The sequence below is a fragment of the Elephas maximus genome, chromosome 12 (genome assembly GCF_024166365.1).
Source record: "Elephas maximus indicus isolate mEleMax1 chromosome 12, mEleMax1 primary haplotype, whole genome shotgun sequence".
Classification (NCBI taxonomy): domain Eukaryota; kingdom Metazoa; phylum Chordata; class Mammalia; order Proboscidea; family Elephantidae; genus Elephas; species Elephas maximus.
Window position 1 is genome coordinate 31,015,074 of NC_064830.1, and position 23,636 is coordinate 31,038,709.

Sequence of the window (23,636 nt, forward strand, 5' to 3'; positions counted from 1 at the left end):
GGGAGTCTAACGTCATTTATTACATGTGCATGTCCAGTTGTTTCTGCACCATTTGTTGAAAATGCTGTTTCTCCCCATTGAATTGTTTTGACACGAGGCCATCTTTTTTAATCTGAAAAAAGTAAAAAGTTTTTAAGTATTTGGAATAAGAAAAATTCAAACAACCAAAAAAGGTATTCTGTGAAAAGTAAGTCTGTTTTTTACCTTGTCCCCCCAGTTTCTGGTTATCTTCCCAAAGGCAACCCTTTTTTGTTGCTTTGCCAAGATAATTTATACAAATACAAGCATATGTATCTACAAAGGGAGGTTGAAACCAGGTTTTTGAGAACTTTGAATGTATCCTAATATGGAAGGATATGTAGATAAGGAGTAATTTTCTTTGCGTTCCAAGTTCCACATTATATTCAGTTAGTTTACCTAGCTTTTGCATTATATGTGGCTACTGGATGAAGTGCTTGTTTCTGTCCTGCTTCATACTTACTTTGTTGTGGATTCTTTCTCAATTACTCTCTTGTTATTTGTCACTGAATCAGTTCGACTCACGGCGACCTTACGTGTAACAGAGTAAAGGGTTGCCCGGTCCTGTGCCGTCTTCGTGATGTCAATATCTTTGAATTCATTGTTGTGGCTATTGTGTCAGTCTATCTTATTGAAGGTTTCCCTCATTTTTGTTGACCCTCTGCTTTACCACACATGATGTCCCTTTCTAGGAATTAGTGTTTTCCTGATGATGTGTCCAAATTAAGCAAATAATAGTCTCACCATCCTCACTTCTAAGGAGCATTCTGGTTGTATTTCTTCTAAGACTGATTTGTTCATTCTTCTGTCAGTCCATGGTGTATTCAGTATCCTTTGCCAGCACCACAGTTCGAATGCATCAGTTGTTTTTTATCTGCCGCTTTCATTGTCCAGCTTTTGCATGTATATGAGGTGATTGAAAACACCACGGCTTGGGTCTGGTGGGCTCGGGTCTGGTGCGCCTTAGTTTTCAAAATGACACCTTTGGTTCTTAACACTTTAAAGAGATCTTTTGCAGCAAATTTGTTCACTACAATATGTTGACTTCTTGACTGCTGCTTCCATTTGAGTTGATTGTTGATCCAAGTAGAATGAAGTCATTGGCAACTTCAATTTTATCTTCATTTATTCAGTTATTAGTCCAGTCCTGAAGGTCAATCTTAATTTCCTCCCAAAAGATACGGATACAGGTCAAGCAATGTAAACCAAAACCAGATCCACTGCTTTCAAGTCGACTCCAACTCCTAGCAGCCTATAGGGAGAAGTATAGTAGAACTGCCCTGTAGGGTTTCCCAGGCTGTAAATCTTTGTGGAAGCAGACTGCCACGTCTTTGTCCTGCGGAGCAGCTGGTGGGTTCAAACTGTAGACATTTTGGTTAGCAGCCGAGAGCCTTACCCAGTGTACCACCACGGCTCCTTTAAACAATGTAAAGCAGCCTTTAATTCTTTTTCCACTTTATCACTCTGGTGTATATTTCAGGGAGCTTCTGATAATTGGAGGTGTTGCCGCCCGGGATCAGCTTTCTGTTTTGGACAATGGGGTAAGTTGTACTTTTAATTTTAAAAAGTTACATTACAGGTTGTTGTGTTTTGGCAATATACTTCTGTTGTGGTTCAAGAAAAATCAAATGAGGCTAAAATTAATACAAGTTTAGAAGAGTATTTATTTGTTCAGCTATGCCATATAAGTACAACTTCTCAGAAATAGAGCACTAGTCTCTTACAAATCCCTCATGCGAAATTCCAGAATACATAAATTTTTGTTTTTTGTTTACTCTTTGAGGACCTGAGAATTTTCTTCTAGTTTTCTTGAATTAAGAGTCATTCTTTTTTGGATAATTAAAAGAGAAAACTGAGTGAAGAAATGGGGGTAAAGTGGGTTGCAGAGAAGGGTAGATGTTTTTTCAGTAACTCTCGGGAAGAATGACAAGACAGTAAATAGTGGCTCCAGTGAGGAGGAAGATGAGTTCAGATATCTTAAGGAGAAGGATTAAAGGCTTGTGCTCTGGCATACAGTTATCAAGGGCAAAGTTAAGGACTGTGTGATCCCTGTGATTGGGGAAGAAGTTTGAGAAATTCTAACTCAGCTATGCTCAGCCACTCTATAGCTAAATATAGGTTATACAAAATAGGACTCAATAAAGCATGTTTATGTCAGGTAACTTTCTACTTACAACTTTCTCTTTCCTGTGTAGCTTATTCGTTAATCTAAACCACCTGATCCTGTGTCATGGCAGCAACAGTGTCTGCCCCCCGATTCCACTGATGCCTCTGTCAAGTTGAGTTTTTGCTGAGTGGACTTCAGATTTGACCTGACAGGGAGTGTTAAGAATAAGGAATCACTCTTTGAAATTAGTATTATTGTACTTTTCAGTACTAAAAAAAAAAAAATACGAGTAATATTGCTTTGATGGGTTTTCATGTAGTGTGGTATGTTTATTTTAGTTTAGTGGATGTAAAAGAGTTTTAATGTGTTCATTCCCAATCTTGGTCCCTCAAACCCAAACCCATTTTTCATGTAAGATATAAAGTTTTTCAGCTCATGTTTAGGGAATTAGATACGCTTTCCTCAGTTGTATATCAGAGTTTAGCAATGGCTGATGATGCCAATGACAGAGTAAAGACAGTGCTATTCCATAGCTTTCTTGACAGGATTTAATTCCATTTTAATTCTTAGAGGATATAATATGTCCCCTTTCTACTCTTCTTACCTTTATTATATTCCCTACTTCTCTCATCTTCCACCATCCTCTGGTTCAGTTTTAGCCCTGTGTTGTGCCTGATGTTGGGGGAAAAAATCAGCTTTGGAATGAGAAAGGAGAACTGTTTCAGCGTTTCAGTCTCGTGCAGCATTATGCAGTGTATGCAGCTGAGGCCTGACGGAATAGTTAGTGCTGTGTCGATCAGATAAATATTTCTCTGAGCTTTTTCCAATCTAACTGACCTGTTTTTTTTTTTTTAACTGAGAGGCCTTATGTCTGTTTCTACACTGACTTTAACCTACTCAATTTGGGGAGAGAGGAAACTCCCATGATTGGTTAGAATCCTGTGTAAAAGAGAGGTTATATACAGAACCTGAATCGTATTTTGTTTACTGCTCTCTGTACCTCTCACAAATTGTGAATGCTCAATGCATGGAGGTAATTTTATCTTTACATTTTGAGACAGTATTCTCTAGGTAGAACTTAGACTTGCTAGTTAAATAATACTAGTAATATATTTGGAATAATAACAGTAATAGTACTTACTTTTGTATTTACCTTAGAGGTAACACGAAATGATATAATACCTGCAAAATACTTAACACAGTGCCTGTTCATTATAAACAATTGGCAAATAGTAATTATCATTTTCCTGAATAATCAGATTGTTTTTGTTACTAATTATAACCAAATTTACTCAGCATCTGAAACTTGGCATTGTTTTATGTATCTTATCTCTTAATTATCACAACCATCTTAAAAAGCAAGAGGTATTACCCTATTTCAAAAATGAGAAAATTGAAATTGAAAGAAATTAAATTAAGGTCATATAGCTGATTAACAGTGGAACTAGGATTCGAATCCTGATTTAATTTCAGAGTTTCTGTAAATTCTTCTGACATTTATTTGGGAAATTTAAAAACTATGTATAAGACTATATAATAGTTAAGATATCAAATCAATTGCAAAAACCTTCACATTAATTCAAGCCAAATACAAGTTTGATATATGGTGTTATCTATAATGCCTTTTTTATATAATTATGCATAATTTACCATTGACTGTGACTATTCCTAGGTCCCTGGGTGGTGCAAACACTCTCAACTACTAACTGAAAGGTTGGCAGTTCAAATCCACCCAGTGGCACTGTGGGAGAAAGGCCTGGAGATCTGCTTCCATAAATAGTACAGCCAAGAAAACCCTATGGAGCTCAGTTCTACTCTGTAGCCCACAGGATCACCGTGAGTCAGAACCGACTTGACAATATGAGATGTTGGTTTGGTGACCGTTCTAGTGTGCGTGTTTTTATTGTAACTAAATAGTTGTTGGTTGCTATTTTAAGGTAATTGTGATAGTTCTTCAGTTTTTACTAGGTGTATCTTTTGATATTTTTCAGGTAGATATAGTTGTAGGCACCCCGGGAAGACTAGATGATTTGGTGTCAACTGGAAAGCTGAACTTATCTCAAGTTAGATTCCTGGTCCTGGATGAAGCTGTATGTTGAAATATAATCATGCTTTAAAAAGAAGTTTGTTTATGTTTTTTAAGATAAAATATGTAAAGTGGTGAATTAAAAATATAATTCAGTCATGCTCCCATTACCCAGAGATAATTACTGTAACCAGTTTGGTATAGTTTCACCTATTCCTTTTATTTATATACTTGTTACTTTATGTAGTTGAAATCAAACTATGAAGAATCTGGAAAAATCTTTTTTTAAAATGTAATATCATAAGTATTTATGCCTTCCGTGAAAGATTGTTTGTTAACAATTTCTAAAGGCTGTCTAGTGCTCTGTCGTAAGGATACTTCATGGTTCATTGAACCATTTCCATTATTAGATATGTAGGTTTGTTTTTTACTCCAAATGTCTACTTTTGTTTGTACATACATTTTTTTTCCCCACATTACGAATTATTGCTTTATGTCAGAGCTGGAAATGTGGACTATGAGAGGGCATTAATGTGTTCAAGGCTCTTCAGACATGTTATTTTCAAGATGAACTAGTTTCCTAGCACTGAGGGTTTTTTGTTTGTTTTAATTAAAATCATCCTTAAAGACATGTAGGAACTATTAACTGTAGAAATGGTAGAAGTCCTTTTAGAAAATTAGAATATTAGTTTTTGCATTGTTTATTGTCAGCTTTTTCATATTTTAGTCACATGAACTCTAAAGTTGAATTTATAACTTATCTTTAAATATCTATCTGAAAATAATTATTGTAAAAACATGGGGTATGTAAGTGTATAAATTATTTTCTTTATGTTTAACATTGGATTTGGAAAAGAAAAGTTTAGGTACTGATTAAAAATTAATGTTCTTTGCTTCTCCTACAGGATGGGCTTCTTTCTCAAGGCTATTCTGATTTTATAAATAGGATTCACAGTCAGATTCCTCAGATTACCTCTGATGGGAAACGACTTCAGGTATAAAATGAAGACTAACGCATCTTAAAATACGTGTAGACAATTGTTTATGTATTTATGCTTGTGAGCAGGGTCAGAGTTTTTTGTTTTAGTGCCTCTAACTGCCGTATAAAACATTTGCTTTGTTACTTGATTGAATAGTACACACAAAAGAAACAATCTTAAAAGCTTTTAGAAATAAGAGAGAAGGACTTTTGAGTAAATTACTTAGGTGTTGCAAAGACTGTAAGGAAAAAAAAATTCTAGTTTTTTATTTCCCGCTGAGCGTTTATATTCAGACTATTAGTACTGCTTCCTGTTTGAAGGAAACAATTGTCTTGACATATTAAAAAACAGTTGCTTCTTTAGTAATTATCTCTGAAAATGTTACTCGTATTTTTCTCTTCCTTCTTCGGAAGAGTTCAAAAGGGTGAAACTTTTTGGGAGAAGGGGATTAAATGGTAACATACTCAAACCCGCTGCCGTCGAGTTGATTCTGACTCATAGCGACCCTATAGGACAGAGGAGAACTGCCCCATAGAGTTTCCAAGGAGCGCCTGGTGGATTCGAACTGCTGGTCTTTTGGTTTAGCAGCCATAGCTCTTAACCACTACGCCAGCAGGGTTTCCAGATAGTAACATAGGATTTTGAATTTTTAAAACCTTTTCATCTGACTTAGTTTTTCGTAGGACCTCTTACAGGACCTGTATTCCTTATAGGAATAGGTGGCAAGGTTTCTGTGTGACAGTGAGGGGACCGAAGCTCAGGGAGATTAACCTGCCCAAAGCCACAACCCTGCTTATTGCTGCCTAGAGCCAGGTGTTACGCTTGTCTGTAAATTCCAGGTTTAGCACACTTTGTGGCCACATGCTCTGTCAGTATTCATGTGATAAAATTACTATTATTATAAAATAAAATTTTATTTAAAGTTTGATTTTTTTATTCTTAGGTGATTGTTTGCTCTGCTACTTTGCATTCTTTTGATGTAAAGAAGCTGTCTGAGAAGATTATGCACTTTCCCACTTGGGTTGATTTAAAAGGAGAAGATTCCGTTCCTGATACCGTACATCATGTTGTTGTCCCAGTGAATCCCAAAACTGACAGACTCTGGGAGAGGCTTGGAAAAAATCACATTCGAGTAAGTACTTGGTAACGTTGCCACTTGTGTAGAATAGAAACTACTCGTAAATTAGGTTACCCTAGTGATGATTCTTAGTGATGCTGAAAGCAACTCGATATTGTACCAAAGAGGAGAGGCGGATGGTGCGTTCACGGTCAGTGAATGCTTAGAGCTTTAAGGCACTGGGTAAGGGATGGATTTTTTCATTTTTGTCATTTTGTCATCAGCATCTTTGATGTAATTTCTATAAATAAATAGGATTATCTATATATAGACTTAATTTCAGATACAGTGATTTTCATTCTTAGTAACATTTTAGTAGGAATCCTCAGCTGTGTCCTCTTAATGTTCCTTGCTCTCTGAAAATTAGTTTCATGTGGCTGTCTTGTTATTTTTCCCACTGTTGCTAGATTTACAATTCTATAATTAAAAACAAACAGTTGCCTTCGTGCCAGCTCTAACTCATGGCAACCCCTTGTGTGTCAGAGTAGATCTGTGCTCCATAGCGTTTTTAATGGCTGGTTTTTCGGAAGTAAATCGCCAGGCCTTTCTTCTGAGACATCTCCAGGTAGACACATAAGCTTTCAACCTTGTGGTTAGCTGAGTTTATTAACTGTTTGCACTACCCAGGGACTCCTTCTATAATAAGGATATGTTTATTACAAATACACAGTTTCCTGAAAACCACTTTACATTTTTATTATTGTATTTAGAATTGGTTTTTCACCACACACCTATAGATAATAAAGGGTTCTTTTGAATGGATCTGAAGATACAGGCCTGGAATGCAGTCAAAAGACATAGATAGTTCTCTTTAGTAAAAAATGACACCTGTTCTGAGTCATTATTTAATTATCCCCTACCTTTTTTTATTCTTTGCTTTTCGTAGACTGACGAAGTACACGCAAAAGACAACACTAGACCTGGTGCTAACAGTCCAGGTAAGTTAAAAGAGTCAACAAACTGTGTTCAAAGATTTTGAAAAGGAATTGTTTTGTTTCATTGAATTTATGTCCTGCTTACTTTCATGAAGGATTTGAGGTGACTTAAAAAATTAGAACAATTAGGAAAATTGAAAATAAAAAAAAAACAAAGCAAAAATAATAAAAAAGGAACCTGTCCACTTAGGGGAATTAGTTACTGTAGTTAATCACTGAATTTAGTTCTTAGCCTCCTGGCATCTAAATCACAAATATTTTGGATTATGTATATATAATTCTCACTGTCGTAGGAAACCAGCAGATTTCTCTGGAGACAGACTTTGTACTGGCCTTGAATGTTATGTAGGCTCTTCACATAGCAAAATTGGTTAACAAAAATGTCTTTAGCTACAGTTTTGCAAAAGATACCAAAATGATCTTTAAATAGTTTATGGATTTTTAAAAGCATAACAGTAAATGTTGATGTATTGAAGATAAATCTATGCAGAGCTGAGCCAATTTGTTTCAGGTACATAGTGTTTTTGAAGATACATGAAGAAACATGATACAAAGATAGTGCTTAGAGAACCTGGAAGAATGGATATTAAGTCCATTAAGTTGGGTGTCTGACGTCAGATGTCTCAAGGGAATCATTGGCAAGGATTAGAATGCATTTGGTTCATGGCTGAATTCTTTGACAAGTATCTAAAATGTGAATTATATGAAATTTTGGTTAAAGAGGGTTCCTTTGAACTGAGTCCTATATTAGCTTCAAATTTACAAGATGTTTGCGCAACTAACCTTATTGCTGGAGAGGAGGAGAGACACTATTAGTTCAAAATAATGTATCACAACCCTTTGGGAATACATTTTATGGTATAAAATTATTTACTGCTTGATATACTTTCCTTATAAAAGTTTTGTTCTTTTTGCATCTTTACAATTAGAGATGACCAGAGAAACCTTGGATATGTTGGATTACAGAATTAAAACCTTGCATTAAGTAGTTGAGAAATAACTATAGCTTAGCTCCACACTGAAAAATAGAGAGACAGTTTGGAGGGTAATAACTAAAGAATTATTAACTAGGTTTGGTGTTAAGGTTTTTTATTCCATAGAGTCAAGTTTGAACTTGCTGGTGTTTAGAAAGTACATTAGTTATTTTTTTAAAAAGGAGTTAAAATAATTTAATAAGCATTTTTTGAGCATTTAGAGATAGTTAATGCAAGGCAGAATGTCATTAGTTTTTTCTCCATGAGAGGTAGAACAAAGTTTTGGTGTAGATACATATTTCTGTGCATTTGTATATTTTTCCCCCTATGAGATATGGTTATGGGTGTTTTTGTACCCCATAGGTTGGCATAAAAAATTAACATTAGAAAAAAAAAAATGAACAGTGGATTAACTCACTATTTCACCTTCTCTTATTCCTTCTTGTCCTTGTCTATATTTAAAATGTTGTTTTTTTTTTAAAGAAAGTTAAACAGTAAGTCCATGACTATGTTATGTTCATAACAACCTGAGATCGAATTCTCTTTTTTTGTTGTGATATTCAAGAGATGTGGTCTGAAGCTATTAAAATCCTGAAGGGGGAGTATGCTGTCCGGGCAATCAAGGAACACAAGATGGATCAAGCAATTATCTTCTGTAGAACCAAAATTGACTGTGATAACTTGGAGCAGTATTTTATGCAACAAGGAGGAGGTACTTTTTCCTCACTTGAAATAGCTTGTGTTTATTTCCTCATTTAATAAAGGTTATTACATAGTCTTGTGTTGATACAGTCTAGGATACATGCATAGAATTTAAAACAGTGATGGAACCTTGTAAGTATCTAGGTTTATTCATTGCTTTTTCCTGTAATAAGCCCTAGGAAAACAATGAGATTTCCCACATACGTATGTTTTCATTACTGTGAAGATGATTCAGTGCATTCTGAGGCCCTTATTGCATTTGAGAGAAGGGTAGTATTAGTAACTTTCATGTTAAATTTTCAAGAGTAACCATTAAATAAAAAAATGATTATCTTCTAAGCCAGTAAATGGGGAGAAATAGAATGAGAAAAAAGTCCTTAATCTAAACCAAAACCAAACCAAACCCAGTGCCGTCGAGTTGATTCTGACTCATAGTGACCCTACAGGACAGAGTAGAACTGCCCCATAGAGTTTCCGAGGAGCCCCTGGCAGATTTGAACTGCCGACCCTTTGGTTAGCAGCCATAGCACTTAACCACTATGCCACCAGGGTTTCCTCCTTAATCTAAAAGAGGGTAAGAAAGAAAGAGAAAAAAAGAAAAAGGAGGGTTAGAGATTATAAAATAAGATAGATGGTGGAAAAATCTGCATATATCAGTAAACACTGTAAATATAAGTAGACTGAAGTCTTCTGTTAAAAGACATAGGTTGTTAGACTGGATAGAATTTAGCTATATGCCATTTAAAAGGAACATACCTAAAATCTGAGGACATAGAAGTGTTGACAGGTGAAGGAATGAGAGAAAAAAAATGTGTGTGTGTGTATGGGAGCCCTGGTGGCACAGTGGTTAAGAGCTTGACAGCTAACCAAAAGGTTCGCAGTTCGAATCTACCAGCTGCTTCTTGGAAACCCTATGAGGCAATTTTTCTTTGTGCTACAGGGTCGCTATGAGTTGGAATTAACTCGTTGGCGCACAGGACTGTATATAAATATCTCTTGTTAACTAAAAGCTAGTTTAGCTATATTAATAAGAAGCACAGTAGACTTTAAGATAAAAAATTACTAGAAATAAAGAGCCACTATATAATAAACTATTCAGTCTACACAGAAGATAATAATGATTCTAATTTATATGCTCCTTAAATAAAAAGTTTTGTTTTTATAATACAACTTTACGTGTATAAACCAGTGGGTACTCAACATCATCAGTCATTAGGAAAATGCAAATTAAAATCCCAATGGGATGCCATTGTATACTCATCAGAAAGGCTAAATTAAAAAGATTGACAACAGTAAATTTTGGTGAGGATGTGGAGCAACTGGAATGTTCATATGTCATTGGTCAGAATGCAAAATGATAGCAATCATTTTGGTAGAAGGTTTTGCAGCTTTTTATAAAATTAAACACATACCTGTCTTACCCATTAAAACCTGTTGCTGTCGAGTGGATTCTGGCTCATAGTGACCCTTAGAGGACAGAGTAGAACTGCTCCGTAGGGCTTCCAAGGAACAATTGGTGGATTTGACCTGCCAGCCTTTTGGTTAGGAGCCGATTCTTAACCACTAAGCCACCAGAGCTCCCATACCTATCTTAGGGCCTAGCAATTCAATTCCTAACTATTCACCCAAGATAAATGAACATATATTGATGACAAGATATATGCAAGAATGTTCATAACTACTGTATTTATAATAGACCCAAACCAAAAACACCTTGAGTGTCCATCAGTAGGAGAATGGCTAAACAAACTGGCATATTTATACAATGGAATACTCCTACTTAATGTTGACTTTCCTTTGTAGGTGACGTTTCCTTTATCTCTAGCCACTCATAAAATTCTCTCTTTATCTTTGGTTTTAGCAAGTTTGATTATGTCTTGGTGACTTTCTTTTGGTATCTGCCTTGTGTGAGTTTCGATGAGCATCTTGGATAGATATCTTCTCTTCTTTCACTATATTAGGGAAGTTTTTTGCCAACAAATCTTCAACAATTCTCTGTATTTTCTGTTCTCCTTCTCTGTTCTGGTACTTCAGTCACTGGTAGGTTATTTCTCTTGATAGAGTCCCACATGATTCTTAGGGTTTCTTTATATTTTTTTAATTCTTCTATCTGATTTTTCTTTGAATGTGTTGGTGCCAAGTGTTCTATCGTCAATCTCACTAATTCTAACTTTCATATCCTCAGTTCTGCTCCTCTGACTTTCTATTGAGTTGTCTAATTCTGAAATCAGATTCTTAATCTTCTGAGTTTTTGTTTGCTGCCTCTCTATGGATTCTTGCAGCCTATTCAATTTGTCATTATGCTCTTGAATAACCTTCCTAATTTCCTCCACTGCTTTATGTGTGTGTTCATTGGCTTGTTCTGCATTTTGCCTGACCTCCTTCCTCATATCTTGAAGAGCGCTGTGTATTAATCTTTTGTATTCTACCTCTGGTAATTCTAGGAATATCTCTTTGTTGGAGGATTCCTTGATTCTTTGTCTTGGGAGCTTGTTGAAGCGATCAGGGTCTGCTTCTTTGTGTGATTCGATATTGACTGTTGTCTCCAAGCCATCTATGGAAGTTATTGTATTGATTTATTTTTATGTTTGCTTACTAATTCCTAGCTTCTTCCTTTGTTTTGTTTTGGTATGCCCAAGTAGGCTGCCCGAGTGAGCTAGTTTGATTATTGGTGGCTTTGAAGCTCTAACATCCTGTCACCAGATGGCTAGAGCTGTTATCAGGTACCTGAGCCCAGGAGTCCATTTACTTTTCATGTATGAATTCAGCTTAGGTGTCCAGGTAGTTGGTCACCAAGTGTGTGGTGCAGGCTCTCACCAAAAGTCTTAGAAGAACAGGAGTGATTAGTGTAGACACAGGTATCTAGTTGCAGCAGGGAGTCATGCTCTGAGCAAGGCAGAGGGCTGACAACCACCCCCCGAGTGTCTGTGAGGAAAGCACATCCCTGTTCCCTAGAGTGCTCTGCAGCCGGACCCTGGGCACCCAATTCTTTCGGCTGTATGGACTGGGAGGCACCACTTCCTTGGACTCCTGTCACAGGTGGCTAGGTGGCATGGGTGAAGCCACCAGTCCTCAGGCCCCTGATGTGGGTAGGTGAGGACCCTGCTTAATAGGTAGAGCAGTGTCAAACATCAAAAATCCGCCTGCCCACCACACAGCTGACACGGTTGAAGTCAGACCTCAGGCACATACACTGTTGCACTGTGCCAGGGAGGGCCTACGCTGCTGAAATGGGCCCACACAGGTCCATACAGGGGTGAAAGTTATTCAAAGACTGGACCGCTTGTGCTCGTGCCCAGGCAAAGGAGCTGCTTCTGCTCTGAGTTTCCAGCTTAGGGGAGCTGGTAGATTATTTTTTCCCCATTTGTTAATTTGTTCCTTCTCCAAGGCCGGGAGAATGGCTCACAGCAGGCAGCATGACCTATCTTAGGTCCAGGGAAAGTGACCATCACTGAAACCTGCTCGAAGGCTGGAACAGAGGGAGGAGGGATCAGATAAATGGGAAGGAGTTCTTTGAAAAGGGGTGCTTTTTGGTCCACATGATAAATTAGACTCAAGCACTTATCTTTTGCTGAGAGCACTGTTCTTCGCGGATTCTGGAGGCCTGAGTAGACTCTGCTGCTCACACCTGCTGTGGAAAATGTGTCCCAAACACTACTGCTGGTCTTGCTGGAGGATCAGGCCTGTGGGGTGCCAGTTCCCACTAAGTCAGGTCCAGCAGCTCCTCACCATTTCTGAACTGTCTCTTCCTCCCCCTGCTGCTCAGTTTGATTTCTTAACTTTGCGTTTGATGTTCAGGGCTCTTAGCTTGTCATATATGTGATCGATTCACTTGTTTTTTTTGGGTCTTTGTTGTAAGAGGGACCCTGGAAGCATCTGACTACTCCTTAACGTTGATGTATGCAGCAACCATGGATTAATCTCAGAAACATTATACTGTGTGAAAGAAGCCTTACACAAGAGTATATGCTGTGTGATTCCATTTGTATGAAGTTCTAGAACAATCACTACTAATCTTTGGTGGAGAAAAATAAGAACAGCAGCTTTTCCTGGGAAGGTGGGAGCAGGGATTGACTGGGAGAGGACATGAGGATACTCTGCGGGGTAATATTCAATATCCTCTGTTTTGATAGGGCTTTGGGCTACACTGGCATTTGCATTTGTCAAAACTCAGCAAATGTACACTTGAGATTTGTGCATTTTCTTGTATGTAAATTTTACCTTAAAAAAAAAAAAACTAGAGAACTACTTAACTCCAGTTAATGATATACATACTGAATTATGTACTGATGTCTGCAGTTTACATTGAAATGCATCAGAAATACAAGGATGAGTTGATGGAAGGATGGAGGGATGGAAAGAGATATATGGTAAAGCAAGTATATTAAAATGTTAATGGTAGAATTTAGGTGGTGGGTATATAGCTATTCACTGTTGAAATTCTTTTAGTTTTTCTATATTTGAAAATATTCATAACAAGTGCTGGAGAAAATGTATAAAGTAAAAATTGACATATACACAAGGTATCATGGATAAATCCCCCATCATAGTGGGGGAAGACTTTTAACACATCTCCTTTATAATTGACATACATCAAAGGGAGAGAAAATTTAAAAGGATGCAGAAAATTGGAACAACACTTAAAAGTCTGAGCCAGTAATTATATATAGAACACATTAAAACTGTTCATTACAGGGAACAGTTCAGTAGCACATTTATGTTTTCAAGTCCTGGCAGACAGACAGACTTTGTTGTTTTAGTTATAGTCCCTGTTTTTTAATAAATATTTTCTTTCTGTCCATGTTGTTTCTGAATGGAGGATTTGATTGTGTGGTTAGGAGAGCTGTTGAGCAAGTAGTAGTAATATTCTTAGTTTCTTTTATCCTCAAACATTTGGGTTACCTCGGGAGCCCAGTGGCCCAGTGGTTAAGAGCTCAGCTGCTAACCGAAAGGCTGGGAGTTTGAATCCAACAGCCACTCCTTGGAAACCCTATGGGGCAGTTCTACTCTGTCCTATAGGATCGTTATGAGTTGGAATTGACTCAACAGCAGGGGGTTTGGTTTAGTTTGGTTTTTCTACCTAGAAAATAAATTTCCCAAACCATTACTAAAACCGAAATAACAGAATATATGCCAGATTCCTGGGATTTAGAGGAAAGGAGTAAAAGGTTCCCAATCACTGTACTCCCCTCCCCGCCGCATATCCTGACCAGGGATTGGCATTGTATATATGATACTTACCCAATCCACTTGAATCCAGAATATAAAGAAACCTTAGCTGTATGCATCTGGAAGTTCCAGTTAGCTGTTATTTCACTCCTGCATAATTAGTTTTTGTGTTAGTCATTTTGGGTGGATATATTTCAAAATGTATTCTGTTTCCTTGAATTCTCAAGTATATTTTATTGAACCTAATTTACTATGGAGAATATTTATTGGCATCATTGTTATTCTCGCCTATCTCCTGGTGGTGTCTACAGGTTCTGTTGAGATTTAGAAGGCCGTTTGTTGTCCCCTTCTCTGAATGTTCTCGAACACTGTTTTCGTTACTGTGTCGTCTTGAAGAGTGTCTTTTTTAGGGCTGGCTATCGCTTTGCCTGCTTCTGTAGTGGCATCTCTTCATCCTTTTGCTGCTTCTAATTTACTTGGAGCATGAAAACCAGATAACTAAGTTGCTAAGAACAGCCAAGGAGGGCAGGCTTGTGGGGCATGGGCTTAAAACTGTTTTCAGTTCTTCTAAGAATGATCTCTTTTGACTGTCTTTTGATTCTTAGCTTTGTATGAAATAGGAGAGTTCTGTACACATACATTTCCCCCTTACTAACACTTTTTAGCTGGCGTACTGCTTTATCCACTGCTCCAGCAGATGAGTATGGGCAACTCTTAAAATATTCCTAAAAATAAATATCATTTAATGCTACATGGAATTCATTTTAATGACATTTCTCCTATGACCAAAATTGTGTTAACCCTGGTTTATGGCAAGTTGGGGTATAGATTTTCATAGAATTGTGTGGTAATATTGTAGTCTGAATTTTATTGGCTTTTTGTCTTAAGTGTAATGTTTTCCAAGGTTGAACGTTTAATGTGTTTTTGCTAGGACCAGATAAAAAAGGACACCAGTTCTCCTGTGTTTGTCTTCATGGTGACAGAAAGCCTCATGAGAGAAAGCAAAACTTGGAAAGATTTAAGGTACTGATATTTAGTTAGCTATATCTTCTTAACCCTTAAGAGGAAACGTATATATAGTTTTGATCAATCCCAGTTAACATTATTAAAGCAATTCTTGTCACAGATATTTCAAAATATTTCTGCCCTAACTGATACATCTTCATTATGGCAGGATTTAGTCAGCTTTGACACTCAAATCGTAAAATAAAAAAAATTACACCATGATAAATGGTAAATTGCACAACACTACTGTAATTAGAATTTTCAATTTAAGAAAGTTTTAGTCATTTTTTTCAGGTGGATGCTTTTAGGAGAAGCATCATTGGAAAGTTAAACAGTGTTTGCAAGACATTTTTAGCTCTTTCATTAGATCGTTGAGTTAAAGATACACCAGCCGCTTCTTAGGCCTCTGGACCTTAGAGGTAAGGCATTATTCCATTTTTTAATCCATTTAGTGTCAAGGTGGATCCCTCTTGGAAGGCGTGAAGCTCAGCAGATGGGAGTTGGTTGAGCGTTCCATTCAGTGATGCTCCTGGATGTGTTAGTTTTGTAAACTTTTGCATTTTTTTCCTTTATTTCTGTGAGATAAGGCTGGCAAGCATAGTTATGGCTTTCCTGTGTGATAGTTAGGGAGCCTGATGGGTTTGTTTTGGTTTTTCTGTGTCATAAATGGAAAACCAGAAGTTCCCCATGTAACCTAGTGGAAAGGTGCCAGCAGTAAATTATTTATATAGCTCTTGTTGGTATATTCTTATACCACAAATCGTTGGAGCCACAGTGCCGCACACCTCATTGGTGGCTTGTATTACTAGATTATATTTCTCAAAATCCATACTATCAAACAAGAATTTAAACACACTCAATTAGTAAACATGAATTTCAATACTGAAAACACATGGCATCAAAAAGAAGAAAGATGGAGAAAAAATGTAGTAATGAATTAAAATAGCTTATAATGATATTTATAGTAAACTTAATTTACAGATTAATTTAAGCAAGACGTCAGTATGTTTTTGTAGAATTAAAAACATTTTATTATTGTTTGGGGGCAGCACACAAATAGGTTGCATAGCCCTTGGCGAAGGTGGATAGGGCTTGAGCCATTTGGAGCTAAGGGCCAGTAGCCTCTACCCACAAGCAATCTCGTCTGTTTACCGCAGTGTGTTTACCCCAGAGTATAAAAACCGAAACCAAACCTGTTGCTGTGGAGTTGATTTTTACTCATAACAACCCTGTAGGAGAGAGTAAAATAGCCCCTTACAGTTTCCAAGGAGCGGCTGGTAGATTTAATGGCAACCTTTTGGTTAACTCCATAGCTCTTAACTAGTGAACATCAGGGCTCCCCCCAATGTATAATACTGGTATAATTTTCTCTAGGCCCCATAATGTGAAAAAAGGTGGGAAGTACTGGGAAGATGATCCAGGAAATATGAGCATCTGGACCTATAATCTGGTAGTAACACATGGGTTATTAAACATCTCATTTAGTGGAAAGGTAGAATTTGTGTTTTTATTTTAGCATAGGTACTAACAAATCCCTTTGTCTTCTTTCTGATCTCTTTAGAAAGGAGATGTAAGATTCTTGATTTGCACAGATGTGGCTGCTAGAGGAATTGATATCCATGGCGTGCCTTATGGTAAAAAGAATTTTTATGCCTATAGTTTGAATTTTATAGAATCTAAAGTAAAGCACTCTAGTATGTTTGAAATATTTACAAATTAATTCCAATTGGCAAAAATTGTTTTTATTTACAGTTATAAATGTCACCCTCCCGGATGAAAAGCAAAACTACGTACATCGAATTGGCAGGGTAGGAAGGGCTGAAAGGTACTGCTGTAATTTTTTTTTTTTTTTAAGCTTAACACACTTCAAGAATAAAATCTAATAAAGACTTTTAAACTCTTTCAGGATGGGTCTGGCCATTTCTCTGGTAGCGACAGAAAAAGAGAAGGTAACCTTTTCAGTACTCTGCTATATTCAGTGTGTGTGTTGTGATTTTAGATGTTGGAAATAAAAGCAGTTTCATTTTTCCATTGAAATTGAATTCAGGTGCCTATGGAATATAAATGAGCTTTTTAATGGTATCTTTTTCTCTGTAGTCATTGAACGAACAAATAGCAGTATGAAACTTAGAAAGGGGAAATGGAAAATATAATTTTCCCTCAATAGCTTTAATGTAATCATTTTCTTCAAAAAGTATTTAAACCCTCTCTGGCATGGTGGTATAGAAGATTTTTTTGGTGGGGGAGGGAATAACTTACTATTTTGATAAAAAATATAGAAAAGTTAAACAAGAATAAGGAACACCCATATACCCATTGTTCAGATTCACCAGTTTATTTTTGGTTGTTTTTTCATTATTCCCTTACAGGAGACATTTGAAATTTATTTTTGATATTAATCTTTATATGTCCTTGGGTGGTACAACTGGTTAATGCACTTGGCTGCTGACCAAAAGGTTGGAAGTTCAAGTCTGCCCATAGGCACCTTGGAAGAAAGGCCTGGCAATCTACATCCAAAGACTCAACCATTGAAAACCCTGTGGAGCAGAGTTTTACTCTCACACATGTAGGATTGCTGTGCATCAGAACTGACGTGAAGGCAGCCAGTGGTGGAGGAATCTTGACACAGCGCTCCCAGTATTCACTTTTCCAGGCCCGTTTCAGCTGGGAATTCCTTCCTGTTACAGGCAGTTTACAGAAATGTTTGGTTTATTCTCAGAAAGAACTACTGAATAGTAGTGAAGATTGGGTAGTGTGCTACACCTGTAGTCTGTTTTTCTTCTGCTTTGAAAACCATAAAATACAGGTTTAGAGTAAGGCTATCTCTGTAAGATGTGTTAATGTTCTTTCCCTCTGTAATACAGGTTTGGTACCATGTATGTAGCAGCCGTGGAAAGGGGTGTTACAACACAAGACTCAAGGAGGATGGTGGCTGTACAATATGGTACAATGAGATGCAGGTAAGACTTGGGGTGGACTCACAAAAATCTTACTCAAATTGGTCAGATAGACGGCTGAATTAAGGAATTATCGAAACAGGTTAGATCGCAGCTTTTATCTACTTATCTATTATAAGGAAAAATAGTGAGTAATTGGTTTTAATGTTAGTTGTAGTTTGTAAACTGTAGCTTGTGGGTTCATCACTTAAGAAATCTAACTTCCATTTATACTAAATATTACAGCCTGCCTGATTTCATTTAATACTGTTAAAATGCAACTCTGTCAAAATGATTTTTTTTTTTCTAATGCTTTAATTTCCTCTCCCTTTCTTAGTTGCTATCTGAGGTAGAAGAACACCTGAACTGTACCATTTCTCAGGTTGAGCCAGATATAAAGGTCCCAGTGGATGAATTTGATGGGAAAGTTACCTATGGTCAAAAAAGGGCCGCTGGTGGTAAGCTTTGAATTCTTTCTAACTCTCTTTTAAGTGTGAGTGTACCGTTTAAGCTACAGCTTAAGAAGAGAGTAATTTTGTTTCGTTAAGTGTGTATTATTGGCATATTAATCATTTCCTCCTTTTTATTCTCTTAGCACTTTGTCCATACCTGTCTTGTAGCGTTTTTACTGCATGATCTTATGTAAATAAAGAATAACAGTTTAGCTGTTTTTCTCAAGGTATTATTGTCATGAGGATAGTTGAATGTTTTATGGAATTGTTTGGAAATGAGTACAATGGATAATTTTAAACAAGGAATCAGAAGCTTTTAGCATTCTTTATTCAAGTAGGTTGGGACCTTCATCATATTATTCCCTTTCCCTGAAATGCCCTTCCTTAGCTTGTTCTGGAAAAATTTTTAAGATTAAGGCTAACCTAGTTTCCAGACTGAAGAAGACAGTGGAGAAAGGGTAGGTAGGAGTACAGAGGCAGCTGTTGGTGAGACCTAATTTATTTATATTGAGTAATTAACGTAACATTTTTAAAACTCAAAGTTTAGGAGATAGATTGCCCAATAGTACATCATTACTGCTAGAAGCAATGTCTAAACTAATATAATTGAGCCAAAGTATTGCTGACAAGTTATTTCAAGCATGTCACTTATATTACTTTGTAATTTGTGTGTGATGCAGGTGGAAACTATAAAGGCCATGTGGATGTTTTGGCACCTACAGTTCAAGAGTTGGCTGCCCTTGAAAAGGAGGCACAGACATCTTTCCTGCATCTTGGCTACCTTCCTAACCAGCTGTTCAGAACCTTCTGATTTTAACATACACTAAGTAAGATTTGCATAATGAAAGTGTGTAGTCTTAAAACTCTGAAACAATTGTACTGCTTCCAAGCAGCAGTACTTGTAGTAACTTAAGCCATTAGTGCTAATTCTTGCATGTCGAGAAACATTAGTCTTAAAAATTCTTCATAAAATGGCAGTCTAATGAAAATAATAAATTTGATGAGTACTATATGTTCATGAAGGTTTGTGTCTTGTTTTAAAGCTTTCTTGATTTTTTTTTTTTTAATTTCTGGGCTTATGAAGTGGAGTTTGTGGTATATGAATTTGGCAGAGGACCTATGTGGAACCACTAGTGAATATCCCAAAAGTAGAATATTTCATAGGAGATAGTTCTAAACGACCACAGTGAACTCACGCATAGGATTGTGGAGATGGCACCACGGATTGGGCACTGTTTCGTTCTGTTGTACATCAGAGTTGACTCAACGGCAGCTAACAACAACTCCTAAATGGAGACAATCATAAGATGATTAAGGTTGCCTAGATATATATTGACACTAGAGGAAAGTCTTGCTGTGAAAGAAAATTGGATGATCCTGGGGTAGAAAGACGAGGTAGAAAAACTCCATGCTTCCTAACTGTTAGGAAGCATGGAGTTTTTTTTAGGGAGTTAGAAAAGGTTCTGTGTCTAAGGCTTGATGACTGATTTACTTAGTGATAGTAAAGATGTATTTCTGAAGGATTACCTTCCCATTGAGACCCTTTCTTTCCAGTTGATATATACCTATAAAGCTAAAACTATTCTGGTATTCCTCTACCCCGTTGCCTCGATTCCTACTCAAAGCAACCCTATAGGACAGGGTAGAACTGCCCCATAGGGTTTCCAAGCAGCGGCTGGTGGATTCGAACTGCTGACATTTTGGTTAGCAGCCAAACGCTTAACCACTACACCATCAGGGCTCCACACTATTCCTCTAGGTCTTTAACATATAAAACTTGAACTCAGTTCTTTGGAATATATTTCCTCAAATAGTGACTCATGCCTAAAATACCAGAAGGAAAAAGGAAAATTTAAATACAATTGGATTGCTCTTTTGTGCCTTTTGTGACTCTTAGTTTATAAAGTAGCTTCTATGGGAAAAAAACATTCTTGTCCTAGAGTTTCCTTAAGCACACAAGCTATTAAAGTCTCTCATATGGTGTTTTCCAAACCTTTTAGCACTGAGATATTTTCTTCAAACAAAGTTTTAATGAAATTCAGTGTATGAACAGATAAAAGCTCTAAAAAACCATTACCTAATATATCGAGTTCATAGTTTGTGTGAAATGATTATGACGATACCGTTCTTTTACTTATCTCTCGACCACTTTCTTTGAAGATGTCCTAGAAGTGTTATAACAAATCTGAAAGATATTTGATGACAGTTCTTTGCAGTGTTTACACACATTAATCCGTGCTTTAGAAGTGAGTTCTGAACTGACGTAAAAACAAAGAAAAACCTCAGATTCAAACCACTTAAAACTTAGAGCTGGAAAGAGTCTGCGTGGTCATTTTACTCGTGGCCTCGTTTTACAAGTTGACCTTACAAAAATGCAAGTCCTCATGGCTTGGTTGGTAGGACTGGAAATAGAAGTTGGGTTTCCTAGTTTCAGCTTTTTCGGGATGATTCTCAGGTCCAAGTGGGTTGACCAGAGGAACGCTGGATAGAGATGGGTGACTGGAGGGGATTATTGAGTTTTTCCTCTTGAAATTACTGTCCAAATGGAATTATTCAGAGACCAGTTGTCAAAAGAGGAAGCCACGTGTAACCAGACCAGGAGAGGGGTTGCTTGAAGGCCTGATTTGTCCTTTCTTTTTTTTTGACGCATATCTCCATCAATCCTCCCTTTAACTCTTAGTCTGTGTTTCTAGATGCTGATTCCTTCAGGCCTCTATATTAATGCTAAAGTTGTGAAGACTTGTCAAAGTCTGCTTAAGATGTGGTCACTGAGCCATTAGAGGTGCCGATTGGCCTCCTTCTCCCTTTTAATCATAGCACCTTCTGAGTTTTAGCTAGTACTAGATTGCTCAGCTAGTGACTAGGTTCTAGTCAGTACGGTATGAGTACAAGTGATGCGTACACTTTCTGGGACTCATACTTCCATCTGTTCTTTCCCTCTTCCCTCAGGCTAGAACTTGGATGTGGTATTAGTGATCCAGTTTCCACCTAGGGAATGACAGAGCAGCAAGGCAGAAGGAACCCAGGTGACCTTTCAAAGAGAGATGCCTACTCTGTCTGGACTGCCTGTTGCAGTGGCTTGATCTTACCTGAACCATTGTATATTTAGGTCTCTTTGTTGTAGAAGATTAACCTCTACCCTAACTAATACAGAGTGCTAGAGGTGCTTGAAAGTTCAAAAAATGTTAATTATTAACCATCAAATGTTAGTATTTCTGACTCATAGCTTTAGCTTGGTCCATTGTATAGTATAAAAATTTATAAGTGTACTCATAGATCCCATGTCAGTAGCTCTATAGGTCTTCTCTAAACAGAAGCGCCAAGACTTGCCTCAACTTCAACATATAATAGATGTGGCCTGAGGTCTTTGTGAGTCATGGCACATTCCTCCTTATTACCTATGTCATCTTCACTCACTGCTCCTCCCCTACCTTCAAGCTTTGATTGTTTTCGTATGAAAGAGTTACTCTTTCACAGTGACTGAAGTGGTTTTTTGCTTGGGTTTTTTTTTTTTCCCCCTTCGGTTGTTTCAAATTTTAATGAACTTATATGAACTGCTTTATGTATTCACTGTATTGCTGATGTGGCATATACTTCGAGCCCCTTAATGGCACAGACCCACTTGAGAAAGTATAGAAAACCAAATAAAAGGATCAAATGCTTTCATTGCCTAGGGATGTTTGCCTGAAGAGAACTGGATTGTAAAGGATTCTAACTAGTTGTCCTATAGTTAGTTATAAGATCACCAAAACTTTTCTGTACTTCATTTTTAATATATCTTTTGAAAAAATTGGAGACTTCAGATTAATTTCCCCCCCTCTACTTTTTATAGTCACATTCCCAGAGAAGTTCACTGCTTACATGTTGGTTCCTTTTTTTTTTTTCCTATAAATGCTTTGGTATATAGCTTAGATCATATTTCATATATAAATTTGTATCTTTATTTAACACTAGCATTTTTCTTACTATAAATACTTTAATGGCTGCCTAATCCATTGAGGATGCTATGGTTTATGTAACCATTGAACTTTTCCTGCTCATGGACATTGAGGGGAATTGAAAAGGATGCGAACTTCAGAGTGTTAGGCCTTGATTTGAATCCCAGCTCTAATCCATTCCAGCAGTATAACAGAAGGCAAGGTACTTAGGATCTTTAAACTTTAGTGTCTTTGTTCATAAAAATGGTGAAAATAACTCACTTCATTCAGGATATTGTAAAACATTTAGTGAAATGTCCAGTAGATTGGAGATACTCATTCTGTATTTTATAGTATTCAGACTAGACATTTTTCCCATGTTACATATAATGCGGCCATGAACATCTGTGGGTTGTTTTCTTGGACTACATTCCTAAACGTGGGGTTACTGAATTCAAACATTTTTAAGAGTCATCATCACCAGATTGTTTTCAGAAAGGGTTGTACTGGTTATATCACACTAATAATATAGGAATTCTGTGTGATGGCTTTACAAACTTAAATTTAACTTGGAATGCAAAAGTAGGAAACAAAAAAAGATCAGTAGTTGGAAAATATGGCCTTGGTGTTAGAAATGACGCCAGAGATGGCATGATGGAATTTTGCAAGACCAACGACTTACTCATTGCAAATACCTTTTTTCAACAACATAAATGGCAACTGTGCATGTGGATCTCACCAAATGGAAAACACAGGAATCAAATCGACTACGTCTGTGGAAAGACACAATGGAAAAGCTCAATATCAGCAGTTAGAAGAAGACCAGATGCTGACTGTGGAACAGGCCGTCAGTTGCTCATATACAAGTACAAGTTGAAGCTGAAGAAAATTAAAACAAGTCTACGACAGTCAAAATATGACCTTGAGTATATCCCACCTAGAGACCATCTCCAGAATAGATTTGACACATTGAACACTAATGATAGAAGACCAAACTGCTAATGATAGACCAGACTGCTAATGATAGAAGCCCAGACTGCTAATGATAGAAGACCAGATAATTTGTGAGGTTACATCAAGGACATCATACATGAAGAAAGCAAAAAAAGGTTGTTAAAAAGACAGGAAAGAAAGAAAAGACCAAAATGGATGTCAGAAGAGGTTCTGAAACTTGCTCTTAAACGTGGGGTAGGTAACGCGAGTGAATGAAATGATGAAATAAAAGAGCTGAACGGAAGATCTCAAAGGGTGGCTTGAGAAGATAAAGTATTATAATGAAATGTACAAAGACGTGGAGT

General features: G+C 37.0%; 1 protein-coding gene across 2 annotated transcripts in view; it reads left to right on the forward strand.

Moving 5' to 3' along the window:
• DDX1 (DEAD-box helicase 1) overlaps positions 1-21,512 on the forward strand; it is a 41,754-nt gene extending 20,242 nt beyond the window's left edge. The window contains exons 14-27 of one of the 2 annotated variants that reach the window (XM_049903484.1): positions 1,499-1,559; positions 4,117-4,215; positions 5,057-5,146; positions 6,075-6,263; positions 7,135-7,186; positions 8,723-8,869; positions 14,960-15,051; positions 16,595-16,667; positions 16,786-16,858; positions 16,940-16,982; positions 17,898-17,993; positions 18,307-18,427; positions 19,102-19,248; positions 21,371-21,512. In XM_049903484.1, coding sequence (XP_049759441.1) covers positions 1,499-1,559; positions 4,117-4,215; positions 5,057-5,146; positions 6,075-6,263; positions 7,135-7,186; positions 8,723-8,869; positions 14,960-15,051; positions 16,595-16,667; positions 16,786-16,858; positions 16,940-16,982; positions 17,898-17,993; positions 18,307-18,427; positions 19,102-19,232 — 1,267 coding nt within the window. In that variant the 3' untranslated portion in view covers positions 19,233-19,248; positions 21,371-21,512. Of the gene's footprint in view, positions 1-1,498; positions 1,560-4,116; positions 4,216-5,056; positions 5,147-6,074; positions 6,264-7,134; positions 7,187-8,722; positions 8,870-14,959; positions 15,052-16,594; positions 16,668-16,785; positions 16,859-16,939; positions 16,983-17,897; positions 17,994-18,306; positions 18,428-19,101; positions 19,434-21,370 lie in introns of those variants that run through there. The other variant, XM_049903482.1, reaches the window with a different exon arrangement.
• The last annotated feature ends 2,124 nt before the right edge of the window (positions 21,513-23,636 follow it).